At 47.8% G+C, this 26,715-nt stretch overlaps 1 protein-coding gene and 3 non-coding genes across 4 annotated transcripts; all 4 read right to left on the reverse strand.

Moving 5' to 3' along the window:
• Positions 1-464: 464 nt before the first annotated feature.
• TRNAM-CAU (transfer RNA methionine (anticodon CAU)) lies at positions 465-536 on the reverse strand. The gene has a single exon. It is a non-coding gene; the product is annotated as a tRNA-Met (tRNA).
• Positions 537-1,510: 974 nt separating this feature from the next.
• TRNAS-AGA (transfer RNA serine (anticodon AGA)) lies at positions 1,511-1,592 on the reverse strand. Its single transcript has one exon. It is a non-coding gene; the product is annotated as a tRNA-Ser (tRNA).
• A 4,176-nt stretch (positions 1,593-5,768) lies between these two features.
• TRNAQ-CUG (transfer RNA glutamine (anticodon CUG)) lies at positions 5,769-5,840 on the reverse strand. Its single transcript has one exon. It is a non-coding gene; the product is annotated as a tRNA-Gln (tRNA).
• A 9,485-nt stretch (positions 5,841-15,325) lies between these two features.
• LOC135992579 (olfactory receptor 12D3-like) lies at positions 15,326-16,300 on the reverse strand. The gene has a single exon (XM_065641867.1). It carries the CDS (start codon positions 16,298-16,300, stop codon positions 15,326-15,328), a length of 975 nt encoding a protein of 324 aa, XP_065497939.1.
• Between the last annotated feature and the right edge of the window lie 10,415 nt (positions 16,301-26,715).

Below are 26,715 nucleotides of genomic sequence, written 5' to 3' on the forward strand. Positions count from 1 at the left end.
TGGCAGCTGAAAATAGCTGTATGAAGCAAACAGACTGGGACAGAGAATACCGCAGGTGCTGGAGGAAATTGCATTGGTGTTTCCCAGACTAGGGGAAAACAGGCTTGTCCTCCTCCCCAGCTGCAGAGCCCTGGAGGTCCCCTCTTGTGTTTGGGAAGCTGCGGACTGAGCTGCCTGGTGGGAAGGGAGAAACAGCGGTGTCCCCAGGACATCCCCTGCCTGCTGGGGGAGCTCTGTGCTGTGCTCTGCCTGCTGCTCCACAGCTCCCTCTGCCTTGCTGAGGGGCACTTTGGGAGTGGTGTCAGCTGAGAAAGCAAAGGAGAAGGTGTGAGTGGCAGAGAGAGGGGGCTGAGGGTGTGGGACAGCCCTGGGTGTCCAGAGGGCAGGAGGGCAGCAGTGCGGGGAGCACCTGGTGAACACTGCAAGGGAGTGTCTGTTGGGGCTGGAGCGAGGCCAAAAGCAAGTAGCAGAGGATGGTTTTGATCCATCGACCTCTGGGTTATGGGCCCAGCACGCTCCCGCTGCGCCACTCTGCTCCCCCCAGCAGCTCTGCAGGGACCTCCCAGCCCTGCCTGATGCTGCCTGGCCCTGCCAGCACCAGCGCTGCTGCTCAGGCCTCCTGCCCTCCTCTTCCCTGCACCTGTCACCAGGCAGGAGCAAGCTCTCCCTGGAAACCTCAGTGTCCCCGCACCTGGGCTGGCAAGTGCAAGGGCCTGGCTTTGTCCTTCTCCCCTCATCTCCTGCCCATAACCCCTCTTGGGGACTTGCTCTTTACCATCCAACCTGGCTCTGCAGGAAACCTCGGAGTGAGGGGCAGGCTTGTTGCTCTGCAGGACGGAGAGGAACTGCTCTCCAGTGAGCTGGTGAGGGTTGCAACTTGCTTAGAAATACAGCTCCCAGAGGCTGTGGTCCCCTCAGGGTTTCCCTTTTATTCAAGAACCTTCATGGGGAGTATATGTGCATGGAACAGAGACAAGCCACCTGAGAAGCCTCATGTTCTTTTCTATCCACCATCAAGCTCCATAATGGAAGGGGAAGATCTCCTGATGCCACAGTCACCCCAAATCCTCTTTTCCACTTCAATATCTTTCCGAGAAGAGGAGGAGACAGGATAAATCCATGCCTGGTGATCTCATCTGCATGCCATGGTGTGTAGGCTCTCTTTGGAGATGAACTGCTGTAGTTTCAGGTGTAGGGAAGACAGCTGGTGGGGCTGTGCTGCTGGGGATGTCAGGTGAGATGAGGCTGTGAAGTTCTGGTGAAGAACCAACAACAGTGGAGCCCTTTTCATGGCTCCTACTCAGCACTGGCCCTTTCCCTTCCCCCAGCTTGCCTAGCTTGGCAATGGGAGCAGGATTTCCCATTCATCCCGGAGGTTCTGTGGGGAAGGAGGACAGGTGCTGTAGGCAAGGGGGTATGACTGTCTCCCTGGGCGGCAGGTCTAGTGTGGAGCTGAGTCCCACAGCTGCAGAATGGTCAGTTGCCGGCAGCCCAAAAGGGAACGGCAGGCCGTAGTTGGCAGGATTCGAACCTGCGCGGGGAAACCCCAATGGATTTCTAGTCCATCGCCTTCACCACTCGGCCACAACTACCTGCTCCAGGCCTCTCTGTCCCGCTCCTGAAATGCCCCGTGCAATGACACCTGGCTCCCTGGGGGCTTCAGGGCCAGGCTTCACCCCAAGCCCTGCATTGGGGACCTCCACTGAGCAGGACAGGTGGCAGGCTTCCAGAGGCCTCGACAGCTGTCACCACAGGGGCTATGGCTGCAGATCCCAGCGCCTTGTCCTCAGACCGGCTCCTGCCATATCCTGCCATTGATAAAAGGAAGAAAAATCTTTTAGAAACCCAGCTAGACATAATGTAGCAACACTAGGCCTAATGTAACAAGACCAGGTATAATGTAACACAAACTTAATACAGAATACAGTAGCTATATAGAGACTGGACATGAGGCAAAGCAGGATGTCCTTCGTTTGCAAGGTGAGCAAGCAGAATGTTCCACTAGATGAAGAAGAGCTATGTGATGTTTTCTGTGTAGAAGAACAAAACGACAACGTATGTGCTCAAGAAACAGGGTCAAAGAGCGGACACTTGTAATTCAAGGGGTACCAGGCTGCGAAGACCACTGGGGGCCACTAGAGACACCAGATGAAGACCTTTGGATCCCAAAAAAGAACTTCCAACATAGGGAATGTTTATTTAAATAATCTACGTTTAATGCATGAACTAGGTGGTAGAAACAAATGAATATGCAATTAGTATGTGTAATAAATACCAAGAAGCATGAGTCCTGCACACGTGCTCGATTAGAGGAGCGATCCTTGGAGCATTTGGTGCGCTGCAATAAAAATACCTGCTTTTTAACACTTTCAAAACAGTGTTAAGGAGTATTTTTTCTGAGTTTTCAGTATCACTATGAGGATGATGCTGATTTCATGCCCCAAATGGCATCTTGACTGCTTCCAGGGAAGAAGGATAGTCAACTTTGTGGAGACAACCAGGGATGAAGGTAGTTGTGGAGTAGCATATTAGATTCCACTTTCCTTCTCTAATTTAACTCCTCTCCTCTCCTCTCCTCTCCTCCCCTCTCCTCTGTCCTCTCCTCTCCTCTCCTCTCCTCTATCCTCTCCTCTCCTCTCCTCTCCTCTCCCTCCTCATGTCCTCTCCTCAGCCATGATCTCTCACCCTATACTCATAGCAGAACTAGTCCAGGCCCCTGATAATGTTTGTGTTCTCCTCTGGAGCCACTCAAGCAGATCCAGTACTCAAGGTGGGGTCTCACAAAAGCAGAATAAAGTGGAGTAGAGGGGGACAATGACCTCCACTGACCTTCTGGTCACACTGCTTCTGACACAGCCCACAATACAACCGGCTTTCTGGACTGCAAGCACACAGTGCCAGCTTGGTTTCAGTTTTTTCATCCACCAATACTGCCAAGACCTTCTCTGCAGGACTGCCCCAAACCCATCATGGCCCAGCCTGTATCCATGTTTGGGATTGCCCTGACCCAGGCACAGGACCTCACACTTGGCCTTGTTGAACTTAATGAGCTTTGCACACCCCACCGCTCTAGCCTGTCAAGGTCCCTCTGGGTGGCATCACTCAGCTTGGCGTGACCTGCAATCTCCCTTGAGGGTGCACTCAACCCCACTGTCCATTTCTCTGACAAAGATGTTAAAATATACTGATCCCAATATGGACCCCAGAGGACACCGTTCATCACTGGTCTCCACCTGGACCTCAAGACGTTAACCAGAAGCCTTTGAGTGTGACCATCCAGCCAATTCCTTATACAACGAGTTGTCCACATCTAAAATCCATGTCTTTCCATTTCAGAGACCAGGATGCTGTGTTGGGCAGTATTAAATGTTGCACGCAAATAGATGACATCGGTCACTCTTCCATTATCCACCCATGTTGCTACCCCACCATACAGAGTCACTCAGTTTGTCTGGTATGATTTGCCCTTGGGGAAGCCAGGTGGGCTACTACCAGTCACCTCTTCGTTTTCCATGTCCCTTAGCCTAGTTTCCAGGAGGATCCGCCACAGCATTCAGTTGGGGAAGACGTGCACCTGCCCCAATACTCATGCACCTGGAGAAGCAATGACTGCTGAGCAGCACTGAGGAGAGAAATGCATCATCGGAAAGACTAAACAGAGACACTGGATATTCCTTTGTTCTTGGCTACCTGCTTGTGTGTAGGAGGCCTTGGTTTACTGCTGAGCACCTTATGTGCCTTTTTCCACCTAAACATCAGTGACTAGCAAAGTGCATCAGCAAAAGGAAAGGAGGGATAACCCTGACCACCAAATGCCAGGAGTTGGGCTGAGATTCAGGCTCAGAAAGGCAACTTCTCCCCACCTGATTTTGAAGACACCCTCCACAACTCAGCTAAGCACACATGTCCACTTTTTCCTGTCACCTCAGGAAGCGTTGTCATCTCAGCCCAGTTCATCAAGGGGCTTCTGTCTTCTGCCAGGAGGTACTCAGGGCAGGCACTGAGAAGTCGCTGCTTCCTGAGCACACATGCATGATGCTCTGGGTACACTGGCAGAAGACATGAGATCAGCTCTTGGATGCTTTCAGTGGCTGGAGTCAAGACTGACCCTGAGAGAGATCACAAGGCTTGATAAGGAGGTTAAAGACTCACACTTCATTTCCCTGAGACTTTTTCATTTTTCTCATGCCCTCTTGTTTATTTTGGTGTCCTAGTATCAGCCCAGGGATATCAATCCACAATTAGTGTTAAGATTAGGAGAGAAGCCAAGGCTCTTCCTTGCAGAGCAGATGACTGTGTGAGAAAAGAGGAGGAGAACAAACCACCATGATTCTCCACGAATGCTGCTCAAAGTCTTTAATGAGAAGGAGCAAAAGCAGTGGCACAGAAGAGAGATCAAGAAACACATCTGCAGGATTCGTGGAGACACATTGCTCTCTGAGTTGCATAGTCCGGAAAAGCTGAACCGCTTTTGGGACACTACCCAGCTCAGTGGATTTAAAGCCCCTGTGGAGAGCATGATCATACCCCATCTCCAGAACAACCAGTGCTGCATTGAAGGAGGCACTGGATGCACTTGGCCATTTGGTTAGAGACCATCTGTCCAAAGCAGAAATTCTGCTGAGCAGTCCTCCCTGCAGCTGAGCCCCATTCATCCCTTTGTACTTGTAAGAACCTCTCTCTTCCCAGCTCTCCGCAGTCAGCCCCATCAGAAGGGAAAGAGGTGACAGCCCTTGAAAATTTCTATTGCAGGGCCAAGCTGAGGAAGCCCAAGGATCCACCTGAGTAGCCTCCATGACAGCAGTTCAGCCCACGAGGAGAGATGGAGCACACAGAGGCTTACCTCGTTCCTCGAGGAAAGGGAGGCAAGAGAGGAGGATGCAGAACCTGGAGCAGCACAGGCTTTTATGCTGTGTCCTAGAGCCCCATGGGGCCACAAACATCCCTTACTCATGAAGCATCTCAACCTATAGTAGCTGTCACTTGATGCTTCCTCACTGGTGGTTAATTACTTGCTCCTTTCATCCCAAATGTCGTGCTCCTGTTTCGTACTGCTGGACACCAAAGTAATTAATCTGTGTCCCAGCTTCATAAGGCAAATTATGTCTGAGGTTTAAGGCTAGTACTCAGGTAGATGTTATGTGATTTTTTGTGATATGGATTGTCACATTGCCTTCTTGATGGTGAGTACAACCACCAGTCATGGTGAAGTTCAGCTTTAAAGGACACCTTAAGTCAATTCTCCAGTCTTTCCAGTGTAGACACATTGTCTAACCCTAAAGACATTTCTCCCCACAGGTCATTGTAGACACAATGGACACTGTGGGTAATTTGAAGCAGAACATCAAGACTTTGCAGTCTCATACAGGAGAAGAGATGCATATCTGCAGGGATGTGGTAAAGCTGAACAGGAAGGAAAGAACATTTGGGGCTGGAGGGAAATCCCTTGTGGTTGGCATGACAGCCACAAGGACCTTGTTCACACTCATCAGGCTCTACCACATCCATATTTTGGTCTGCAAGCTGCTGGATCCCCCCATCCAGAAGCAGCCATCAGGAATAAGGGAGCAGAGAGGGGGCAGGGCCAGACCTCGGGAAAGCTGCCAAGGTTTGTTGGGCACAGGGCAGGAGAAGGGACACTGATATCAGTCCCAGGGCTGGGAGCACAGGAGAGGAGGGATGATGGGAATGCATGAAAGAAGTGAGCCAACAGCAAGGCTGTTCAGGTGTATGCATGCTGAGGAAAGCTCTGAGAGTGCTAAAACTTGAGGTCCCACTGAGATTTGAACTCAGATTGCTGGATTCAGAGTCCAGAGTGCTCACCATTACACCATGGGACCTGCTGAACACCTGTTGTCTTTCTCCTGTGGCCACTCTGGTGCAGCCATATTGTCCTGGGTGAGCCTGGCACTCTTTCCAGCTCCCTGACCATCACCAAGTACAAACTCCCTTCCTCCAGGGCCATCAGGGCCACCAGGACTCTGCTCACGGGGCTTAGCAAGGCAATGCCAGAGCTCTTTGCACAAGCCTGGCATGCCCTCTGTTATAAGACCCAGATTGCTAAGCCCTGAGAATCTCACTTTCTCCTCATAAGACCTGGTTATGAAGTTTCCAGCTTAACCTCTTCAACATTGCCCTCCACAGAGTGCATTGATAGCCCAGCGATGGGTGGTTTGGTGCTTGTACTTGCGCTCTCTGCTGCTGCTTCCCTGCACCCCCATGTCGGAGACCCTGCATGATCTGGCTTGCTTTCCTCTGCTAAGATTGTCTTGGCTGACTTCAAACCCTGGTCCTTTCTTCCAGCGCACGCTGCTCCCTTCTGCTCCAAAGTGGCCTCTCTGCCAGTGAGAATGCTGTTCATCTCCCGAGACTTCTCCAGACTCAGGTACAATTCATGATGAGCCTGAGGGAACTTTCCCTCATGCCCTGGGACCACCACACTCTCTGCACATGAAGGGTCCATGCACACAGCAGGGAAAAGCTGCCCTGGTGCTCACCTGCTCTTGCCAAGGGCTGAGTCTGTGTATTGAGAGCAGGACCCTTCCTCCCAGCAGCCACACAGGAGGAAACACAGGTGGGGACACCCTCCTGCATCTCAGACTTATCCCTGGGACAACGAGGACACAACCTCCTGGTACCTCTGGACTGCATTAAGGTCTGGGCTGGCATCTGGTACTTCTGCATGCACAGCACAGACCACACTGTCATGCCCAAGCCTAAGAGACCAAATGGCAGGTTACATTCAGAGAGGACATGAGAAACACCCAGTCACTGCAGAAGGGTTAAATCTCTGCAGAGTCCCAACTCAGAAAGCATGTCCCAGAGAAGCAGCATTGCAGAGGGCATTCCTCCTCCATCCCTGGAACCTGCAGGACTCAGCAGGGTGGGAGCAGTGTCTGGGAGCAGCAAGAGCAGGGCCCAGTCTCTGAAGGTCTTGCAAAGAGCTGAAGGGATGACCCCTCTCGGGGCTGGAGCACATGGAAAGGGACAGCCCTTTCCCATGCCAGTGCTGTGCTGCTGCAGGAGGAGGAACATCCCTCTGGGGCTGAGACAGAGTTTCTCCAAGCAATGGGGAGTGTTCCTGGGGATCTGCTAGTCTCACCCAGCAGTCAAGTAGAAGGGATCCTGGGCCAGTGTGTTGTGGGGGCAGTGCAGGCAGCTCCCTTGCTCAGGGTGTTTTGTCCTTGGTTTCCATCCTGGCAGCACTGCCTGCTGGGGCTGCCATGGTCCCCAGCCCATTTGCTTCCCCAGCATGATGGGAAATGTGTCTTCCACTGTAGCCTCCGATGCTGCTCCTCCCTGGGGGACTCTGCGGGGAGGACACTTTGTGCCTCCATTACAGGCTTCAGTGGGCAACCATATATGTCCCGGCCCTAGGAGCTGCAACTCAGGCCGGATTTGCTCACACAGGTGGTCAGGCTACTCCTTGGTCCTGCAGTCCCAAGGTCTTTCTGGCAGTCAGCAGGACTTGGCCAGGCAGAAAACCACCTTCACACAGAGGAAGCCCCCTCACTTTTGCTTCTTCAGGCTAAACAATCCCATCTCCTTCAGCATCTCCCGCAATCATGACATGCTCTGGTATGCTTTGATACCACCTTGTGCGTCCTCTCTTCCTGAGAAATGTCCTGACTTGGTCCTTCTGAAAAATGCCACCAGGGCTTGTACAACCTCTGGTGGTATTGGTTGACGATGCCTCTGTCTGGTCAGCAGTGTTGGAGAGAAATGCCCCAGAACCCGTGATGTCCCTTCTGACCTCTTACTGGTGGGCCTTTAATCCCACCTGCCCCTCTTCACACTGGTGCTGGCTGCATTTCCCAGTGAGGAACTGCCAATTCACAGAAACTTTCTCTTTGGAAGCCCAGCTGCTCAAAGCCCCATCCTGATTGGCACCTACAAAATGTACCATTTGGCCTGAAAGTGGGAAGGATGTATCTCAGGGGCTCTCCAGCTTCTGGAGAAGAGGGCAGGGGAGCTCTGTGATGACTACTGAGTGGGAAAAGTTGCTGCCATCTCCAAAAAAGGGAAGAAGGACTATGGAACCTCAAGGAAAGGTGACAATATAAACTGGAGCAAGTTCAGTGGAGTGCAGGCTACTGCGTGCCTGAGCCTCATGGAAACCTGAGTGTGATACCCAGGTGTGGAGAATCCCAAAGTTCTCTGGGCACCTGCTTCTGTTCTTCAGCACTCCCTGGGAATCTCTGAATGGTCCAAAGCAGCTCCCACAGGCCTGACTTTTGCCAGGGCAGCTCTTGCTAAAAGCCAGGCCTGTGTCTGCCAGGCTGGGAGGTGCCCAGAGGCCTGGCCATGGGGGAAGGCTGTGGGAAAGGCCAAGGGGAGTGGATCAACTGCCCTATGGGAGCTGAACCTGCTGAGGGAAGCGGGGTTGTTTTGGACCAGGACAAGGAATCACAGAATCACAGAATCACAGAATGTTAGGGATTGGAAGGGACCTCAAAAGACCACCTCTTCCAATTCCCCCGCCAGAGCAGGAACACCCAGATGAGGTTACACAGGAAGGCATCCAGGTGGGTTTTGAATGTTTCCAGAGAAGGACACTCCACAACCTCTCTGGGCAGCCTGTTCCAGTGTTCTGTCACCCTCACCGTGAAGAAGTTTCTTCTCAAATTTAAGTGGAATTTGTTGTATTCCAGTTTATACCATTGCCCCTTGTCCTATCATTGGATGTCACCAAGAAAAGCCTGGCTCCATCCTCGTTACACTCCTCATTTACATATTTATAAACATTAATGAGGTCACCCCTCAGTCTTCTCCAAGCTAAGGAGCCCCAGCTCCCTCAGCCTTTCCTCATAAGGCAGATGCTTCACTCCCTTCATCATCTTCGTTGCCCTGCGCTGGACTCTCTCCAGCAGTTCCCTGTCCTTCTTTAACTGAGGGGCCCAGAACTGGACACCATATTCCAGATGTGGTCTCACTGGGGTAGAGTAGAGGGGCAGGAGAACCTCTCTCGACCTACTAACCACCCCCCTTCTTATCCACCCCAGGTACCATTGGCCTTCTTGGCCTCAAGGGCACAGTGCTGGCTCATGGTCATCCTGCTGTCCCCCAGGAGCCCCAGTTCCCTTTCCCCTACACTGCTCTCTAACAGGCCGTTCCCCAACTTATTCTGGAACCTGGGGTTGTTCCTGCCCAGATGTAAGACTCCACACTTGCCCTTGTTACATTTCATTAAAGTTTCCCCGCCCAACTTTCCAGCCTGTCCAGGTCTTGTTGGATGGCCGCACAGTCTGTGGCAGGTCAGCCACTCCTCCCAGTTTGGTGTCATCAGCAAACTTGCTGACAGTGCACTCTATTCCCTCATCCAAGTCGCTGATAAATATATTGAACAATACTGGTCCCAGTACTGACCCCTGAGGCACTCCACTAGATACAGGCCTCCAACCAGACTCCACCCCATTGACCACAGCTCTCTGGCTTCTTTCCATCAGCCAGTTCACAGTCCACCTCACTACCTGATTGTCCAGTCTACACTTCCTCAGTTTAGCTGCGAGGATGCTGTGGGAGATTGTGTCAAATGCTCTAGTGAAATCAAAGTAGACCACAGCCACCGCTTTGCCTTCATCAATCCACCTTGTTATGTCTTCATAAAAGTCTATGAGGTTGGTCAAGCATGACTTCCCCTTGGTGAAGCCATATTGACTGCCTCTGATGACCTTCTTATCCTTGATATGCCTTGAGATGGCACCAAGGATAAGTTGTTCCATCACCTTTCCAGGGATGGAGGTGAGGCTGACTGGTCTATAGTTACCTGGGTGCTCCTTCTTGCCCTTTTTGAAGACCGGAGTGACATTTGCTTTCCTCCAGTCCTCAGGCACCTCTCCCGTTTCCCACGACTTAGCAAAGATGATGGAGCGTGGTCTAGCAATAACTTTAGCCAGCTCCCTCGGCACTCGCGGGTGCATCCCATCTGGACCCATGGATTTATGGATGTCCAGATTGCTTAATTACTCCCAAACCCAGTCCTCATCAACCAAGGCAAACTCCTCCATTGTCCTGACTTCCTCTTGGGCCTCAGGAGTACGGGGTTCCTCAGGGCAGCCGCAGGCAGTGTAGACAGAGACAAAGGCGGCATTCAGTAACTCCTCCTTCTCTGTATCTTCTGTCACCAGGGCACCCACGTCATTCATCAGTGGGTCTACATTGCCTCTGGTGTCAGTGTTATCTGCCATCTATTTGAAGAAGCTCTTTCTGTTGTCCTTGACCCCTCTCACAAGGTTTTCATAGAGGGGCCACACACATTGCTGATGATTCAGCTGTATCATGCAGCAGGTGCACTGCAGAGCTGCAACTGGTGGTGTCCCACACAGGTCTTCCCCTCACCTCTTGTTGCAGAGGTGTTTCCCAGACTACCAGGCTTGTCCTCCTCCCCAGCTGCAGAGCCCTGGAGGTCCCCTCTTGTGTCTGGGAAGCTGGGGATTGAGCTGCCTGGTGGGACAGGAGAAACAGCAGTGTCCTCAGGACATCCCCTGCCTGCTGGGGGAGCTCTGTGCTGTGCTCTGCCTGCTGCTCCACAGCCCCCTCTGCCTTGCTGAGAGGCACTTTGGGAGTGGTGTCAGCTGAGAAAGCAAAGGAAAAGGTGTGAGTGGCAGAGAGAGGGTGCTGAGGGTGTGGGACAGCCCTCGGCAGCCCTGGGTGTCTGGAGAGCAGGAGGGCAGCAGTGCAGGGAGCACCTGGTGAAGGCTGCAAGGGAGAGGCAGTGTCTGTTGGGGCTGGAGCGAGGCCAAAAGCAAGTAGCAGAGGATGGTTTTGATCCATCGACCTCCGGGTTATGGGCCCAGCACACTCCCGCTGCGCCACTCTGCACCCCCCAGCAGCTCTGCAGGGACCTCCCAACCCTGCCTGACGCTGCCTGGCCCTGCCAGCACCAGTGCTGCTGCTCAGGCCTCCTGCCTTCCTCTTACCTGCACCCATCACCAGGCAGGAACAAGCTCTCCCTGGAAACCTCAGTGCCCAAGCACTCGGGCTGGCAAGTGCAAGGGCCTTGCTTTGTCCTTCTCCCGTCATTGGCAACCCTGGCTGTACATACAGATTGGGGGATCAGATCCTGGGGAGCAGCTCCACGGAGAGGGATCTGGGGGTTCTGGTTGATGGCAAGTTGAACGTGAGCCAACGTTGTGCCCTGGCAGCCAAGAGGTCCAACCGTACCCTGGGGTGCATCAAGCATAGCATCGCCAGCTGGTCAGGGAGGGGATTGTCCCGCTGTGCTCTGCGCTGTTGCGGCCTCTCCTGGAGCACTGTGTTCAGGGCTGGGTGCCATGGGATAAAGAAGATATTAGGCTACTAGAGAGTGTGAAGAAAAGGGCTAAAAAGCTGGTGAAGGTTTTGGAGAAGAAGCCAAACGAGAAGCAGCTAAAGTCACTGCATTTGTTCAGCCTGGAGGACACTGATGAATAAAGTTCACAGGAGTCTCTATGGGGTCTCTCGAAAGTGCGGGAAGACACACCCCCCTATTTACCCTAATCCCCGGCCACAGGTGATTCCTTCTCCTTTCCCCATTGGCTGAGGCACTTGGAGTATATAAGCTTTCCCATCTGCCTTTCATATTCACCTAGCAACATCCCCTGTGTGTCCCCTCACCAACATTCCCTGTTAACTGATTGGTTGAACCCATAAGTTTTAGCTTGGAGGAGACTAGAGGAGTGACGTCATTAATGTTTATAAATATGTAAAGGGTGAGTGTCACAAGGATGGAGCCAGGCTCTTCTTGGTGGCAACCAATGATAAGACAAGGGGAAATAGGTACAAACTGGAACACAGGAAGTTCCACTTAAATATGAGAAGATACTTCTTCACAGTGAAGGTGACAGACACTGGAACAGGCTGCCCAGGGAGGTTGTGGAGTCTCCTTCTCTGGAGACCTTCAAACCTGCCTGGACATGTTCCTGTCAACCTCATCTGGGTGTTCCTGCTCCAGCAGGGGGATTGGAATAGATAATCTTTCAAGTTCCCATCCAATCCCTAACATTCTGTGATTCTGTGATTCTGTGATTAGTCTGTTGCGCTCCATTTTGTAAAGATACGGGTCTGGTCACCACTGTGAAAGGCAACAAGAAATACGTCTGTAGATATGTCAACAACAAAAGGAGGGCTAAGGAGAATCTCAATCCCCTGATGGATGCAGAGGGAAACATAGTGATAGAAGATGAGGGAGAGGCTGAGGTACTAAACACCTTTTTTGCCTCAGTCTTTAATAGTCAGAACAGTTGTGCTCCAGGTACCCAGCCCCCTGAGCCAGAAGACAGGGATGGGGAGCAGAATGAAGCCCAAATAATCCAGGGGGAAATGGTTAGCGACCTGCTACACTGCTTGCACACCCACATGTCTGTGGGGCCAGATGGGATACTCCCAAGGGTGCTGAGGGAGCTGGTGGAGGTGATCACTAAGCCACTTTCCATTATCCATCAGCAATCTTGGCTCACTGGGAAGGTCTCAGTTGACTGGAAGTTGGCTAACGTGACATCCATCTATGAGAAGGGCTGGAAGGAGAATTCAGGGAACTACAGACCTGTCAGTCTAACCTTGGTGCTAGAGAAGGTCATGGAGCAGATGATCTTGAGTAACATCACATGGCACATACAAGAGAACCATAAGATCAGGCCCAGTCAGCATGGGTTTATGAAAGGCAGGTCTTGTTTGACCAACCTGATCTCCTTGTACGACAAGGTGACCCACTTATTAGATGAGCAAAGGCTGTGGATGTTGTGTACTTAGACTTCAGTAAGGCCTTTGACAGCGTATGCCACAGCATTCTCCTGGAGAAGCTGGCAGCTCATGGCCTGGATGGCTGTACACTTTGATGGATAAAGAGCTGGCTGGATGGCCGGACCCAAAGAGTTATGGTGAACGGAACCAAATCCAGTTGGCAGCTGGTTACGAGTGGTGTTCTCCAGGGCTCTGTATTGGGTGAGTTTTGTTTAATCTCTTTATCAATGATCTGGATGAGGGGATTGAGTGCAACGTCGGTGAATTTGAAGATGACACCAAATTGGGTGGGAGTGCTGATCTACTGGAGGGTAGGAAGGCCATACAGAGGGATCTGGACCAGCTGAATTGTTGGGCTGAAGCCAATTGTCTGAGGTTTAACAAGGTGTCATGGTTTAACCCAAGTTAGCAGTACAACCACGATAACCATTTGCTCACCCCCGCCCCTGACACCCCCCCAGCAGGGGAAAGAATCAAAAGGGAAGGGAGTAACTTGGATTGAGATAAACGCAGTTTAATAAAATAACAAAATACTAATACACTACTAGTAAATACATATATAAAATAGAAATACAAGATACTCAAGACAATTCCAAATAAACTCTGTCCACAAATGAGCAGCCAATCCCAGCAAGCCACACCTGGTCCTAAAGCTGCTCCCAGAGAGAGAGAAAGAGAGAAAAAAGGCAGAAAAGCCCAGAGGCCTCTGCAAAATGGCAAAAGGCCGGGCTAAATGTCCCGACCGAACTTCTTGACTACCCTCAGAGAGGGCGAGGGAGAAAAAGCAGAGAGATCAGTAGAGCCAAAACCAGAAGTTCCCAACTCCCCCAACTCTCCTTAAATAATTAGCGTGACACTAATGGGATGGAATACTCTCATTGATCAGTCTGGATGCCAGTCAAGCTCTGCCCCATTTCTGCCCCCCTTCCTCTATGCCTCACACCTGTAAGCAAGGCGCTCAGAATGTCCTTGGCTCTCAGACCAGAGCAATTAAAAACATTAGCTCTGTGCTGGGGTGATATCTGCTTGTGCTCAAACTAAGTCCAAATAAAGAGTGTGCTAGCTATGAAAAAAGAAAGGTTTCTAACTGCACGCAAGGCCAAGTGCCGGGGCCTGCACTTGGGTCACAACAGTCCCAGGTAGCTCTACAGGCTCAGGGAAGAGTGGCTGGAGAGCTGCCTGGCAGAAAGGGATCTGGGCGTGTTGATCGACAGCAGCTGAACATGAGCCAGTGTGTGCCCAGGTGGCCAAAAACGCCAACAGTGTCCTGGCATGTATCAGGAATAGTGTGACCAGCAGGACTAGAGAAGTGATTGTGTCACTGTATTCGGTGCTGGTGAGGCCCCACCTGAACTACTGTGTTCAGTTTTGGGCCCCTCATCATAACGAGTATATCAAGGTACTAGAGAGAGTGCAGAGGAGGCGATGAAACTGGCGAGGGACCTGGAGCACAAGTGTGATGAGGAACAGTTGAGGGAACTGGGTCTCTTTAGCCTTAAGAAAAGGAGGCTGAGGGGAGACCTTCTCGCTGTCTACAACTGCCTGAAAGGAGGTTGGAGGATGGAGGATGTTGGTCTTTTCTCCCAAGTAGCAAGTGATAGGACAAGAGGAAATGGCCTCAAGTTGCACCAGGGGAGGTTTAGATTGGATATTAGGAAAAAAGTATTAATGGAAACAGTTGTCAGGCATTGCAACAGGCTGCCCAGGGCAGTGGTGAAGTCACCATCCCTGGAGGTGTTTAAAAGGTGTTTAGAGAAGGTTCTTGGGAACATGGTTTAGTGCTAGAGTTAGTTTATGGTTGGACTGGATGATCCTGAGGGTCTCTTTCAACTGAAACGATTCTATGATTCTATGATATGATTCCATGACATGGAACTGTAGTCCGGGCTAATACTGAAGGTGGTGAACGGCTGTGTAAAGAAACACAGCACCTCAAAAAGAAGCACTTATAAACCATTGCACCCCACATTAAGGTTGGGATTTGGTGTCCAAGTATAAGTAGGTATCTAGTACTATTAGAATTGTCCTTAATTCACAGGCATGAAGTATGACAAAGGACCCGCAACAAATGTGTTCAGTTCTGGATCCACAGGCAAAGTCAGGGTAGGATACTCGAGGACATTTAACATGTCTGTAGTAGTCCATGTAAATACAGATGAACTATTTCATCATTCACCAGATCCCTCCAGAGGGCTGACTCAAGTCAAATGTTGACGATATCATGCTCAAGTTATGCCCACCCAAAACATAACACATGCTAACTCTCTTCAGCTCTACGGGAGCTCTGAATGACCAGAGGGTCATTCAGCTGCCTAAACAAAGCTGTCAAGTAATGTCTTATCTTAGATCATCCAGGACACCTGCATGGGGCTGTCAGCTCTGCCTCAAATTCAGCAAGTGACACAAATGCTCCTGTATTCAAAGCCAGAGACCACATGGGCTACCATAAATATGGCATCTAAATATGATGGAAGAAGCATCAAGCCCTTGAATATCTCCCCTTTCATTTAGATCTACACAATTAACTTCTTAATGTGTTAAACTACATGAGATAATCAGTCATTTTCATGTCTCTTGCAATACAGTGTCCTTCTGAGCTCTCTCCTTAGAAGCAGGAGAGGTGGAGTAACCACTTTCTGAGCCTTCCTCCATGAAGGAGTTTTTTCCCTAGCATTTTTTTCAGGGCAGATCTCATGTCCTGGTTCCTAAGAGTGTAGATCAAGGGGTTCAGAACTGGGGTGACAGCACTGTACAGGAGAGACACTTGCACATCCCTTTTAAGGGAGCTTCCTGAGGAGGGTGGTGTATAATTGAAGAGCACGGGTATGTAAAACAGTGCCACAACAGTGAAGTGGGAGGCACAGGTGGAGAAGGGCTTCCATCTTCCTTCCTGGGACTGGACCTTATGGAAGATGAAGCAGATGATGTAGAAGTAGGAGAGGACGATGAGGGCAAAGGGTCCTAGAACAACGGATGTGGTAATGACATTGAGGAGGGTCATGTTGAGGCTGGTACTACTGCAAGCCAAATTCAACAGTGGCTTGATGTCACAGAAGAAGTGATGAATGTGGTTGTGGCCACAGAAACTCAGTTGAGAGGTCATGACTGAGTGTACCATGGCATGCACAAAACCAATGGACCAGCTGGCTGCGGCCAGCAGCAGACAAGTCCGGGGGCTCATGACAAGGGTGTAGCGCAAAGGATTGCAGATGGCCACATAGCGATCGTAGGCCATGGTGGCCAGGAGCACAGCCTCAGTACTGCCCAGGAAGTGGAAGAAGTGGAGCTGGGCCAAGCACCCACCAAAAGAGATGGGCTGATGCCCAAAGAGAAGGCCACTCAGCATTTTGGGAACAGTGACTGTGGAGTAGACAATGTCCAGGCAGGACAGGTTCCCCAGGAAGAAGTACATTGGTGTGTGAAGCCGGGCCTCAGCTACCACCATAGTCACAATGGCACCATTTCCCAGAAGACTGGTCAAGTAGAGCAACAGGAAGAAGACGAAGAAAAAGTGCTGCAGCCCCTGCATGTTGGTGAAGCCCAAGAGGATGAACTCGCTGAGCTCTGTCTGGTTCAGCATTGCTAGAACAATAAGAATCAAAAGCAAAAGGTCAAGGTTCCACAGTTGTGAGCAGCAAGAGCATTACAAAACATCAGACGTGTAATCAAACAGAAAAGAAGCTAACATGGACAAAAATAACTTTAATGTAATCTTCTCCTATTTCTGTCTAGAACCAAGAAAATATTATAGTCTTCCACCTATGGATAACAGCAGAATATGTAAGATGTAAAACAGGACTACTTCCTCACATTCATATTTCAATTGTGCTCATCTGTAACTTCCTGCTACAACTTGTGATCTCATCAGTAAAGCTTCTAACTCATCATGTGAATCACTCCTGATGCTTTCTTTCCACTATTGTGCCTGCATTTCATTAAGCCAATCTCAACTTTCACATTTGTAATGGTTACCATCTCTTCCAGACAGTTCTTCTGTCTGAAAAATTGTACTATTGCCAATTTTATATCAACAGCCAGCAGAAGGTGCTCCAAGGTACCATACAATCATCAGCATTCCTTCTGGATGCTGATGAGAATAAAGGAAGAAGCTGCCTGAGCTTGTGATCACAAACTGGTTTTGCTATTGGACTGTATACTTTGCCTAAAGAATGTCTCTTGGTTGCTCAGCAGCAGACTAATGGGACAAAAGGTAACATCTCATCTTCCACAATACTGTGATGGAGCAAGACTGAACTTGCAGGAGACGAGTTACCTGGTGTAAGTTCCAGACAAACGGGCTCATCCCACTGAAAGCCGGTCATATTGCCCCACTGAGTTCTGTCAGCGTTGTTAGTCTTCTGAAATGCAAAGGAGTACACACTTGCTTTCACTTTTTTTTTTTCATATAAAACAAAGAATAAAGTCCTCACATTATTTTACTAGAGTAGGCAGGCATAGCTATTTCTGGCTTTCGATAGAGACTGCAAATCCTACAAGATGAGTAGTTTTTTCTGTACATTCAATGCAGTGATGATTAAGATTGACGAATCCAACTAATGAAAAATATAATTACTTGCAAAATATGTCTTGTAAAAAGGTTAGAACATATATAGATACATCTCACCATCTTTCTTGTCCATTTTGTTGTACTATATACCTCTATTGAAAATAGGTGATTTTTGAAAGCCGTTAAGAGGTCTCCAGTTCAATCACTCTTTTTCTCATGCTTCCTTAGCTTATTGTTTCAGCATGAAAACAGGAAACAGAGAACTTCTAAATTGATTTCGCAAGAAAAGAACATGAGCGTGTAGCCTAAAGGTAATTTATGCACATATGCATGCACTGACCATATTTCTCTGAAAATACTTTTAGTCTGATCTTTGAGCAAGCTCTACTGGAAACAATAGATTTTTTAATACTACAGAGTTATCAACATTTTAGTCTGTCACCTGCACTGGAAAAGTTAGAGATGCCATTCTCTGTGCAATACCAATGCTTCAGTTTCTTGCATGTAATTTGCCACCTTTAGGCACCAAAGCCCTACTCACTGAAATGCATCTGCAGCAAGACAGCTTTTCATTAAAGTGTGCTCCACAACCTCCTCTGGTCCTGCCTGTTTTTCTCAGTCAAACACAGGTGATCTAATCCCTTTCCTCTGTTCCTTCTAAACATCTTTTTTTTCTTCTCTTTCTACAACTTCCTTTCTGTTTCACAGGTGCTGACTAATATTTTCTCCAATTAACTGATGAACACATCCAGTCAAAGGAAAATAATTCTCCCAATCTTTTTTTTTCCTTTCATTTTTGAAAATTTATACACAAGTGCAAAGACAAGATTTTTCATGCTGAAGCTTGCCTATTTTTCCAACTATTTAAATTGTATAATAATAATAAAAAAATAATTCTGCACAAACCTCACCTCACTGTAAGTCAGCACTTTTCTCATTGTAGTAAGGCCCTCTGATTGAGAGTCAGAAAGCAAAGCTAAGGATAAACTAGCATATTTTGTGGAGTTAAGAGACTGAGAATTCCTGCTCTCCTTTTTTCTGTGGTATCTCCTTGCCATTCTTGTAGCTGAGAGATCAATACTGCAGCTGTGATGACACTGACTATCATGAGTTCTTAAGGGATTGTAGTTATTCAGGTAGGACACATGGAGGAAGCTTTGCAAATGCTACTAGAAATCTCCGATGACCTAATTAAAGGAGGAATAAAGTCTTTTCTTCATGTCTAGAACCTGCAAAATATCGACATCATCATGTGGGAATTAAATTTCCTATTTCTTTTAATAGTCTCCTGAGATGAGATTTCTGAATCAACGGTGAATTGCAGAGCAACAAAGTGTTGCCTGAACATAGTGCGTAGATGAGCACCTGTAAAACAGAAACGATAAAGTGAAGCAGTCCACAAAAGCCAAACAACCAAACCACCCCCCCCCCAAAAAAAAAATCTAACATAAAGATCTCCGTCTCAGTGCACAGAGTTTATGGCTGGAACACCTCCTGAGTCGTGCAACCTCAGCTGAACTGAAACAGTGTTTGAGCAACGTTTCCTAAATCTCTTTCAAATATTAGAATTTGTGAAACCTAGCATTTGTTCCATCCATTGTGACCTCTTTGGATTTCTGATGGTTTGTTTTTGTTGGGGTTTCACAGGTAAGGAGGAGTTTCTGGCATCTTTGTAGCCAAAAACTTTGCAAATCTGCATCTCAAGCTCCTTTTTCAGTCCTGTGGAAAACTTTCCACAACTGTTTACAGAAGTAACATGTTCAGTTCTAGTCCATGTAGTTCAGATGTTGGTGTATAAATCCCGCAGAAACTTTTGAATCACACAGGTTCCTCTGTCTAGGAAGGTGGCTTTAACATTTCGTCTATAAAGTTGCCAGCAGCTCAGCTCAAACCTGAGCACGAGTTTGAAAACCGGTATGTTCAGCATGGTTTTGCAGACATGTAGAATAATGTAAGTTGGAAGAAACCTCTGCGTTCTCTGGTCCTTTCCCTGCTCAAAGCAGGCCAACGGGAGAGGGTCTTGTTCAGTAAAGTTTTCAACAACTTCAAGGACATTTAGGAAATCTCTCTGGGCAGCCTGTTCCAAGTCTGAATACCCTAAAGGTGAAAAAGTATTCCCTACTCCCTAATCCAAATTTCCTATGTTCCGACTTGTACCCATTACCTCGCATCTTATCACTGTGCTCCTCTGAGAATTATTTGCTTCTAAGAGAATCTACCCGTGCACTAAGCAGTTGCAGACAGCAACATGATCTCCTTCCCTTAGGAAGGGACAAGGATGAAGAAACCTGGTCTCCTGGACCCTCCTTCTTCTAGAGGTGTGTCAGACTATTAATCACCCTGTGTCCCTGTGTTTCTCCACTGGACTTGCTCCGCTAGGCAATGTCTTTCCAGTAGTGGGCAGTCCAGCATTGGGCACGTGGTTTCTGCTGTCAACTCAGAAGTGCTAAAGAGAGAGAAAGGATCGCTCCCCTCCACCGGCTGCTGGTGCTCCTGCCAATGCAGCCCAAGATGCATTTGGACTTTCTTTGCAACCAGGCCACACTGCTGGCACACATGTGACTTCTTGTCCACCTGACCCCCAAAAGTTGCTCTTTTCTGCAAAGCTGCTTTCTACCCAGTCATGCCCTGGCCTGCCCTGTGGCATGAGATTGTTCCTTTCTTCCCAGAGGTACAAGTTTTCATTTCCTTTTGTTGAACTCCAGGACGTTCCAGTCAGACCATTTTTCTGGTCTGCCAAAGTCCCCCTGAAGACAGGCTCTTCCCTCCAGAGCATCACCAATCCCTCCAGTTTGGAAGCATGAGCAAATACGAGGAGAGAGTACTCTATTCCATCATTCAGGTTACCAATAAAGAAATTAAGTAGTAGTACTCACAGTAATAATCCCTGAGAAATACCACCAGTAATTTGCTGATAGCAGGACTTCTTACCACATAGCCATTAGAGCCTGGCAATTGTGACCATTGCCATTCTTACCACTTTATTACCCAGAGCATATCTTCCAAATTTGCATTTAAGTAACCTGTAGGAGACCGTACTGAAGGCCTTGCTTTAATTAAGGTATACAACATCCACACCTATCCAGACATTTATCTCATCATAGAAGTCAATCACATTGATCAGGCCTGAGTTGCCCTCATCATATTCACGCTGACTGTTGCCAACCGCCTTCCTGTTCTTTGTGTACCTCAAAATGGCTACCAGAAGGATTTATTCCATTGCCTTCCCAGGCACTGAGGTGAGATTCTAGTTCCTCAGCTCCTCCTTCTTGCCTTTCTTGAAAAGGGATGTGACATTTCCACTTTCTGTGTTCTTCCTTTCTTGCTTGATCCAGGGGAGCCAGGAGTCACCCCGAGGGCTCCTGGTTTCCTTTCTGAAGCAAAACAGCCACCCAGACAAATCGTGGGATCCATACCAAGGTCTGGCTGCACTACATACCACTTGCCCCAGTCGCTGACACCTCAGGCTGCGGGGTGTCCACACCCAGGTCCCACCAGCAGCAGAGAAGAGGTTGAAAATAAGAAGCTATAAGACGATAGGACAGACTGCAGAGATGAGGTGCAGGGCTCAACCAGATGAGTGCACTGACTGGCCCCGTTATCATGGGACCAGCCCATTTTATATCCTTTCCTGTTTACCCTCCCTTTGTTCCTCCCTGTTTGCCCTTCATCGAGTCATTGATTGACAAAGTTTGGTTCTTCTCAATGTTTCCTGTATCATTTGTCCCTTATTAACATGTCAAGTGACTCAGTTTATTCTGAAATTTTCTGCAACTGGATAAGCATCGTACCTCTTTCACACTCCCCTCTCTTATGGGGAGAAAATTAAAGGGAACTGAAAAGAGTTGTTGATCAAGGTAATGACAGTTTAATAAGAAGAGAAAAAGCTGTGCACACAAGCAAAAAATGGACTTAATTCACTACTTTGCATCATCAGGCAGATGTCCAGCTACTTCCTAGGAAGCAGGGGCTCAGAATGTCTAAGTGTGGCTTGTGAAAACAAACACCTTAACCGTGAACATGGTCTCTTCCTCCTCCATTCCTTGAGCTTTTCTTGCTGTGCCAAACATCATATGGTACGGAATATGCATTTGGGCAGTTTGGGCCAGCTGTCCTGCTGTTTTCCCTCCCAGTCTCCATCCTATCCCAAGACTACGGGTCTTTGTGGAGAGAAAGACTTGACTCTGTACAAGCACTGTTCAGCAATAGCCAAAATATTGGTGTTTTTTCAACACTCTTTCAGCCACAAATGTGAAGTACACACCACACGAACTGCTAGGAAGAAGGCTGACACCATGCCAGCCCAACACAGTACAATCTCCACCCCTCATTCCATGCCATCTGCATCATGCTCAGGTGCAATGTTCTCTGAAACACTGAAGTATCCTCTGACCATCCCATTCACACATTGTGTTACTTCTATAGCCTACTTAAACCTTTCCACTTGCCTAACCCACACTGCATTAAAATCTTACATTCTTCTACCCCACACCTTTCTTTTTATTTCCTATTTTATTCATTTCTTATTCCCAAAATCCACTCTTAGCAACACTTGTTACTTTTACTACTGTGGTGGATTGGTGATGAATTTACTGTGGATGGGCTGGATGTCTCTCAGTAAATTTCAGCATCCAAATGTCTGAAGGCATCTAAATGTGAGCCAGTCATCTTGGAATTGCTTTATATTTAATGGTGGGAAATACAGCACAAGACAGAAGCACAGTTTATTTCCTTCTAAGGCAGATGTCCAAGGATGCCAGGATTGGAGGTGTCATTAATAATGAAGTGAGTATACAATGACCCGACTTTTTGATAGCTAGAATTAAATGAAATATTATTAGTGCTCTAAGCCAGGTGGTATGGAGATCCTGTGGCTTTCCACCTCCTGGTCTGACTCAAGCAGAAGTGATCTACCTGCATTATTTTCACTGTTAACCCTGCAAAATACAATCCAAACCTAAACAACTTTGAATTCATAAAAGTGTTCATGCACTTACTTTTGTTTCATCAAATCATATAAAATCCATATTCTGAGTTTTCATTAAAGAGAAGGTCTGGGAAGTTAAAAGATGCTCAGCTTACCAACGGCTGCCCACATAAAAGTGGTCGCCAGCATCTACAGCTTGCTGCCATTTTCTGGGAATTTATCATCTCAGCAGATCTGCTAACAGAATTATTTCTCTGGGAAACTTCCTGGACTGTTTTAGCTAAAATATACTTGGCTGATTTTTGAAAGTCACATAAAGAGAATTTTTTTCTTCCTGTATTTACATCATTGGGATTGAGATAATGTGGCCCATGACATTTAAAGTTTAGTTTTACTCTAAGAGAACTAAGGATTTTTGTTGGGTTTTTAGGATTCTTGAAAATGCCTTTTTCTTTTCCTTGGCAAAGATGAAAGAGAAAACGAGGAGATGAGAAAGTATAGACACTGTGATTCCTTGTTCAACATATTTATCAGCAAAATAGGCAGCTACATGTGCCAAAGATTTCTACAGACAATAGAAATAAGCAGGTATACTGTCAGTAAAATTAACGTTTTGCCACCACAGACATCTCAAATAATATGAATTCCTGATGCCACGGAGGTTCCTATTTCTCTTGTTTGATTGCATAACTAATTCAGATGTAAAAAATCTGCACTGCTGGTGGAAGTCTGCACTGCTGGAACAGAAATTTAAGTATTACCTTATCTTACTAAAACGAGTAGAGTTTTCTCTCTCTCTTCAGTACTGGCAATAATTCCCAAGGCAGAGAGGATGAGAAATTATGACTAGAGAGAAGAAGGAAAAGAAAAATCACTTTGATTTCATCTGTAAGAGGCTGCATCTTCTATCTGATTCCAAAAACTCCTACAGAGAATGGATGGAGGTATTTGAATTTTCACATGCTCCCAGTAGGATCAGATCTCCAAATAGCAACTTCTTAGTATGATGGAATCATGTGTTAAGGATATTTTTAATATCTTTGGGCTATATAAATGTGCAGTATGCTTTATGACATGCTAGCAATCTAAGTATAGTATTACCAATGTTTCCTTCCAGTTTTTCAGAATTGTATGAGTAAGGAAAACAATCGTTAACAGAAATAATAGAGTATTCTTTTTTTCTTTTTCTTCTTTAGTAGATTAATATTGTGGGGAAAAAATTGAATTTGACATATGTTCATTTCTCAGTAGCTGAAAATACTTCTAAAAGATGATAACAAATACTTGAGTAGCAATGGTGTTATGAATACAGAGCATTGCAATATGATACCAATGTATTACATGGCCCTAAATACAGCAAGCCATACAATAACATACAATTGCAGCTATTTTTATGTGTCTTATTTTTTTTACCTCGTTTGTCCACTTTATTGTGGAAATTGTAGATTCCTTTTGGTAGATGTCTGCTGGTCATCTGAAGCACTCTCCATGAGGGTGTGGGAACTCCATGTAAGACATAGGTGAAAAATTAGGTGATGTGAATTCAAGACTGAGGTATTTAAGACTTAATCAACTCTGTAAAGCCTGGGTTTGCATCCTGAAAAATCACAGAATCACAGAATGTTAGGGATTGGAAGGGACCTTGAAAGCTCATCCAGTCCAATCATCCTGCCAGAGCAGGAACACCCAGATGAGGTTACACAGGAAGGCATCCAGGCAGGTTTTGAATGTCTCCAGAGATGGAGACTCCACAACCTCTCTGGGCAGCCTGTTCCAGGCTCTGTCACCCTCACCGTGAACAAGTTTCTTCTCAAATTTAAATGGAACCACCTGTGTTCCAGTTTGTACCCATTGCCCCTTGTCCTATCATTGGATGTCACCAAGAAGAGCCTGGCTCCATCCTCGTGACACTCACCCTTTACATATTTATAAACATTAATGAGGTCACCCCTCAGTCTTCTCCAAGCTAAGGAGCCCCAGCTCCCTCAGCCTTTCCTCATAAGGCAGATGTTCCACTCCCTTCATCATCTTCGTGGCTCTGCGCTGGACTCTCTCCAGCAGTTCCCTGTCCTTCTTTAACTGAGGGGCCCAGAACTGGACACCATATTCCAGATGTGGTCTCACCAGGGCAGAGTAGAGGGGAAGGAGAGCCTCTCTCGACCTACTAACCACCCCCCTTCTTATCCACCCCAGGTACCATTGGCCTTCTTGGCCACAGGGCACAGTGTTGGCTCATGGTCGTCCTGCTGTCCCCAGGAGCCCCACGTCCCTTTCCCCTACACTGCTCTCTAACAGGTCGTTCACCAACTTATTCTGGAACCTGGGGTTGTTCCTGCCCAGATGTAAGACTCCACACTTGCCCTTGTTGTATTTCATTAAATTTTCCCCCGTCCAACTCTCCAGCCTGTCTAGGTCTTGCTGGATGGCAGCACAGCCTTCTGGCATGTCAGCCACTCCTCCCAGTTTGGTGTCATCAGCAAACTTGCTGACAGTGCACTCTATTCCCTCATCCAAGTCGTTGATGAATATATTGAATAATACTGGTCCCAGTACTGACCCCTGAGGCACTCCACTAGATACAGGCCTCCAACCAGACTCCACCCCATTGACCACAGCTGTCTGGCTTCTTTCCATCAGCCAGTTCACAGTCCACCTCACTACCTGATTGTCCAGTCTCCACTTCCTCAGTTTAGCTGCGAGGATGCTGTGGGAGATTGTGTCAAATGCTCTACTGAAATCAAAGTAGACCACATCCACCGCTTTGCCTTCATCAATCCACCTTGTTATGTCTTCATAAAAGTCTATGAGGTTGGTTAAGCATGACTTCCCCTTGGTGAAGCCATGTTGACTGCCTCTGATGACCTTCTTATCCTTGATATGCCTTGAGATGGCACCAAGGATAAGTTGTTCCATCACCTTTCCAGGGGTGGAGGTGAGGCTGACCCGTGGGTGCATCCCATCTGGACCCATGGATTTAAGAATGTCCAGATTGCTTAATTGGTCCCTAACCCAGTCCTCATCAACCGAGGCAAACTCCTCCACTGTCCTGCCTTCCTCTGGGGAAAAAAAAAAAAAATCTAGGAAGACTAGTCAAGCAAGTGGAAGAAGTTGTACCAGTGCAGTTCGGCAGCTGCCAGGCTCCCACCCAGCCGCTCTCTCACTCCCCATCCTCAACAGGACAGACAGGACAGGGGAGAAAAGAAGATGAAAAGCTTCCAACTCAGGGAGATCACTTTCAAATTGGCATCACGGGCAATTCAGACTGACCCTAATAAATGCTCAAGATATGTTACTTTAACATAATCCTAAAATGACTTTTGCCCTGCTCTGTGTCTGCATTTCCTTAAGTACAACTGGTAGTTTTTGCTCGTTTGTCAAAAAAAACCAAAACCAAACAAATAAATCCTCCAGTTTCCTTTCATATTGAGATGTTTTTAGTTTCTTTTGCAACATCTGTGAACGCTTGCTCCATCCTCCTCCTCTGAGCCTCAAGGGCTCCTGGGCTCCGCCTGCCTCTTCAGAGCATTCCTCCAGTGTGTGATGCACGTGCGTGCGTGCCTGTGCATGGCTCAAGGGATTTTTCATCAGCCACACAGTTATATTCTCTAAAGCATCTCTCTGCCTCTTTGCATGGTGAAAGTGCATGAGATAATTAAGAGTTCTTTCTTTTCAGATGTTCATGCTCTGTCTGAGCATGCAATAGACATGGTTATGAAAGCCAAAGCTGAAATTGAATTGAATCTGGCCAGGGATGCCAAAGACAGCAAGACAGGCTTCTGTAAGTACATAGGTGACAAAAGGCAGACTAGGGAAAATGTGGGCCCATTGCTGAATGAGTTGGGGAACCTGGTGACACAGGACACAGAAAAGGTTGATGTACTGAATGCCGCCTTGGCCTTGGTCTTTACTAGCAAGACCAGGCTTCAGGAATCCCAGGCCCTAGAGATCAGGGGGAGAGTCTGGGGCATGGACGCCATATCCTTGGTGAAAGAAGATCACGTCAGGGAATACCGGACATACATAAGTCCATGAACCCTGACGGGATGCTCCCATGAGTGCTGAGGGAGCTGGCCGATGGCATCATGAGCCACACTCCATAATCTTTGAATGCTCACTATGACTGGGAGAGATGTCTGAGGAAGGAAGGAATGGAAATGTCACTCCTGCCTTTGAAAAGGAGAAGAAGGAGGACACGGAGAACTACAGGCTGCCCAGCTTCACCTTGGTCCCTGGGAAGGTGACGGAGCAACTCATGCTGTGAACCTTTTCCAAGCTGTTGTGGTTTAACCCCAGCGAGTGATCAAAGCCATGACAGATGCTCACTCAGTCCGCCTGTCCCCCCTCTCCAAGCAGGGGAGAGAAGCAAAAGGGAAGGCGGAAACTCATGGATTGACATAAAACCAGTTTAATAAAATAACAAAATAAACAGTATACTCCTACAGCTACTAATTATAATGTGTCTAAAATAAAAATAAAATGGAAATCCTCTGTGAGTTGTTCTTCAGCTGATTCTTCAGTGAATAGAAATGAAGGACCCTCTAGCCAGAGGAAGACTCCGTGC

The sequence above is a fragment of the Caloenas nicobarica genome, chromosome 10 (genome assembly GCF_036013445.1).
Source record: "Caloenas nicobarica isolate bCalNic1 chromosome 10, bCalNic1.hap1, whole genome shotgun sequence".
Lineage (NCBI taxonomy): Eukaryota > Metazoa > Chordata > Aves > Columbiformes > Columbidae > Caloenas > Caloenas nicobarica.